The 3548-nt window shown below is 34.7% G+C and overlaps 1 protein-coding gene across 1 annotated transcript; it reads left to right on the plus strand.

Annotated features, from left to right (window-relative positions):
• Positions 1 to 720: 720 nt before the first annotated feature.
• LOC132651333 (zinc finger protein 431-like) lies at positions 721 to 3247 on the plus strand (the record flags this gene model as incomplete). The annotated part of the gene is made up of 3 exons (XM_060376555.1): positions 721 to 841; positions 1054 to 1088; positions 2669 to 3247. Coding segments are annotated over 3 exons (735 nt in total), but the record flags the coding sequence as incomplete, so codon positions are not given.
• Between the last annotated feature and the right edge of the window lie 301 nt (positions 3248 to 3548).

The following is a 3548-nucleotide window of genomic DNA, read 5'->3' on the forward strand; positions in this document are numbered from 1 at the left end:
ACTATAGCCTATACATGTTTTAAAAAGGAAAATATACAAAACAATGATCAAAGAATAATCATGTGTTCTATGCCTTTTCTTTTGTCTGGGAACTCAGAAATATGATGTTATCAGGTATGATTATTGTTGCTTGCCACTCACATTATTTTTATCCATCTATTCACTGTAATACAATTTCCCCTCCACAAATATATGAGCCCCCATTTTCATATATTGGTATGCCACATCTCTGATCCCTGGTCAAAACATGATATCCAGTGCCATGTTGTCTTTTGATTGACACCACCCATCTGTTCACTGTCACCTGATAGCCACATCTCATTTGTTGCTAGATAAAATATGATGACTGTGTTTTTTCCTTCTACCTGTCTCATGACAGGGTCCTGACCTACTTGCCCAAGTAACTAAAGATGATTCATACATTACTCAAGAACCCAACTAATGTCTAATTCATATTCATGCCTTACAAACTAATGAAACGCCTTTAACAAAGGTTTCCAAAGCATGCCTTTGGTTTTCCTTACAATCTAACCTTTAAGCTTTTTCTTCTCCTCTTGTTCACCTCATGCACAACACCCAACTATCTAACACTAGCACTTCTGTGTCAGAAAATAAATGGAAGCAGCACTAGAATTATATGATTCTATTGCCAATGAAGTATAAATTAATATTGTTGCTACTCTTTCTGTTGTACAAATGCATGGCATATTTTAGGATTCAGTGACCTTCAATGATGTGCATGTGAAATTCAGCCAAGAAGAGTGGGCTTTGCTGGAACCATCACAGAAACAACTCTACAATGATGTGATGCTAGAGACCTGTAAAAACCTCACTGCTATAGGTAAGACAGCAAATTTTCTTTCACTTTTAAAATAAGGAGACAAGTCTTACTTTGTTATTTATCCTTTTCTATGATTCCAATTGAGAATGAGGAGGAATGAGGTGACTAAATCAGGCATGGTTCTAAGGGTCATAGAAGATAGTGATTTAAGTTTTGCTTTAATAATAATATGATATTTCCAGTCATATATATTTTCTGGTACTCTATTTTAGGATACAATTTGGAAGACCATACCATTGAAGAACATTTTCAAAGTTCTACAAGTAATAAAAGGTAACTTTATGTGCACACTGATATAGATATGAATCTTAAGAAATTTTAATGTGTCCTGGAAGTTTGGTTTTTTTTGTTTGTTTGTTTGTTGGCTGCTTTTTATTTTCTGTTTTTGAAATAGTTTTTTTATTCTGTGTAGCTGTGGCTTGACTTAGACTTGCTTGTTAGAACAATGTGATCTCAAAATCACACAGATCTGCCTGCTTCTGCCTCCACAAATGCTGGGATTAAAGGAATGTACCAGCACACCTGGCTGTGTCCAGGAGGTTTTAAAGAAAAACAACAGTGTAAAAAGAGCACTACTTTAAGTGTACTGATGATCATTAAAATCTCATAATTCCACGTACCTCAATGTCAGGTATCTGATTTGTGTTTGCAAGGTACTCCCCTAAGATAGAAGAAAATAAAATAATGTTGTAACAGAAAATACCATTGAAATCATATAGACATTACAGCTACTGAGTTAAACTGCCAATCTGTTTAGTCTCATTCTATCTACTCAGATATTGTAAGAGATATACACATTGAATAGGTGATCAGTATGTTTCAAAACCTTCTAATGAGCAGATATTTCATAGTACAACCAGTGTTACACATATTCATGTAGTAACACTGTAAAGTTTAGTGAAAGGAGCAGCTTCTGAGAGTCAATAATAAAATTGTGGAGTAACCTTAATCCCTATATGACATGTCTATGATGAACAAAAAAAAAACGTGTTAATTCAATGTGGAAATCTTTTATTATTCTTGTAATTTAAATTGGTATATCATATGTCACAATGTTTATAAGACACATGAGCATAGAGATATTGAAAGAAGCAGTGTAACTATGTTTCTCCAAGAATAATTAATTTTGTAAAAGTCCCCACTTTGAGTAGATTTTCTGAATGTGATAAAAGATAACAGTTAATTGGTTTTGCAACTTCACTGAGAATTCATTAGCAAAATCATACTGCTGAAAATACCTAAGAATGCTAGAAATTTGGAACTTCTTCTGCTTGTCCTGGCTCACTTTGTAAATGAAGTGTCATTCATACTGTACAAAAATTTGTGAATGGGATTGCTTTGGTAAAGCTCTGAATTATTACAATACTCTTCATATACATGAGAAAACCTCTTATAGAAAAATGATGCTATAAAAGTGAACCACATAATAAATGTTCTTACCATCACAGAGATCTGCAAAAATACCCATAATGAAGGGGAATGCCATGAATGAAAACAAAATAATAAATGTTTAAGATTTGATTCTTCTTTATCATTAGACCAAATTATAAAATTGATTCATATAGATAAATATATTTACTAGTGTAATCAAATGACTGTGGTCAATATTTCACATGTGCCAATTATCTTTGCAGGCATGAAACAGTCGTACTGGAGAGAAACCTTTTAAACGCACTCTACGTGGTAAATCCTTCCACCATACCACTGTTCTCATAAGCCATGAAAGAACACACACTGGAGAGGAGCCTTACAAATGTAATCAATGTGGTAAAGCCTTTAAAAAAAAACAGTCAGCTCATACAGCATAAAAGAACACATACTGGAGAGAAACCTTATGAATGTAACCGGTGTGGTAAAGCCTTTGCACAAAACAGTCATCTCATAAGCCATAAAAGAACACACACTGGAGAGAAACCTTATGAATGTAACCAGTGTGGTAAAGCCTATGCACGAAACAATCATCTCTTAAGCCATAAAAGAACACACACTGGAGAGAAACCTTATGAATGTAACCAGTGTGGTAAAGCCTTTGCACGAAACAATCATCTCTTAAGTCATAAAAGAACACACACTGGAGAGAAACCTTATGAATGTAACCAGTGTGATAAAGCCTTCGCACATAACAGTACTCTCCTACTGCATAAAAGAACACACACTGGAGAGAAGCCTTACAAATGTAACCAGTGTGGCAAAGCCTTTGCAGTAAACAGTACTCTCTTAAGCCATAAAAGAACACACACTGGAGAGAAATCTTATAAATGTAACCAGTGTTGTAAAGCCTTTGCACAAAACAGTCATCTCATAAGCCATAAAAGAACACACACTGGAGAGAAGCCTCACAAATGTAACCAGTGTGGCAAAGCCTTTGCAGTAAACAGTACTCTCTTAAGCCATAAAAGAACACACACTGGAGAGAAATCTTATAAATGTAACCAGTGTTGTAAAGCCTTTGCACAAAACAGTCATCTCATAAGCCATAAAAGAACACACAATGGAGAGAAACCTTATGAATGTAATGAGTGTGGTAAAGCCTTTGCACGCAATAATAATCTCATAAGCCATAAAAGAACACATACTGGAAAGAAACCTTATTAATATACCCAATATGATAAAGCCTTTGCATAGCTGTCTCAGGAAACATGAAAAAACGCACAGTGGAGAGTAGCCTGGTGAGGATAATTAGTGTGATAAAACCTTTGCATATAAC

This window comes from Meriones unguiculatus (genome assembly GCF_030254825.1).
Source record: "Meriones unguiculatus strain TT.TT164.6M chromosome 13 unlocalized genomic scaffold, Bangor_MerUng_6.1 Chr13_unordered_Scaffold_47, whole genome shotgun sequence".
In the NCBI taxonomy this organism is placed as follows: domain Eukaryota; kingdom Metazoa; phylum Chordata; class Mammalia; order Rodentia; family Muridae; genus Meriones; species Meriones unguiculatus.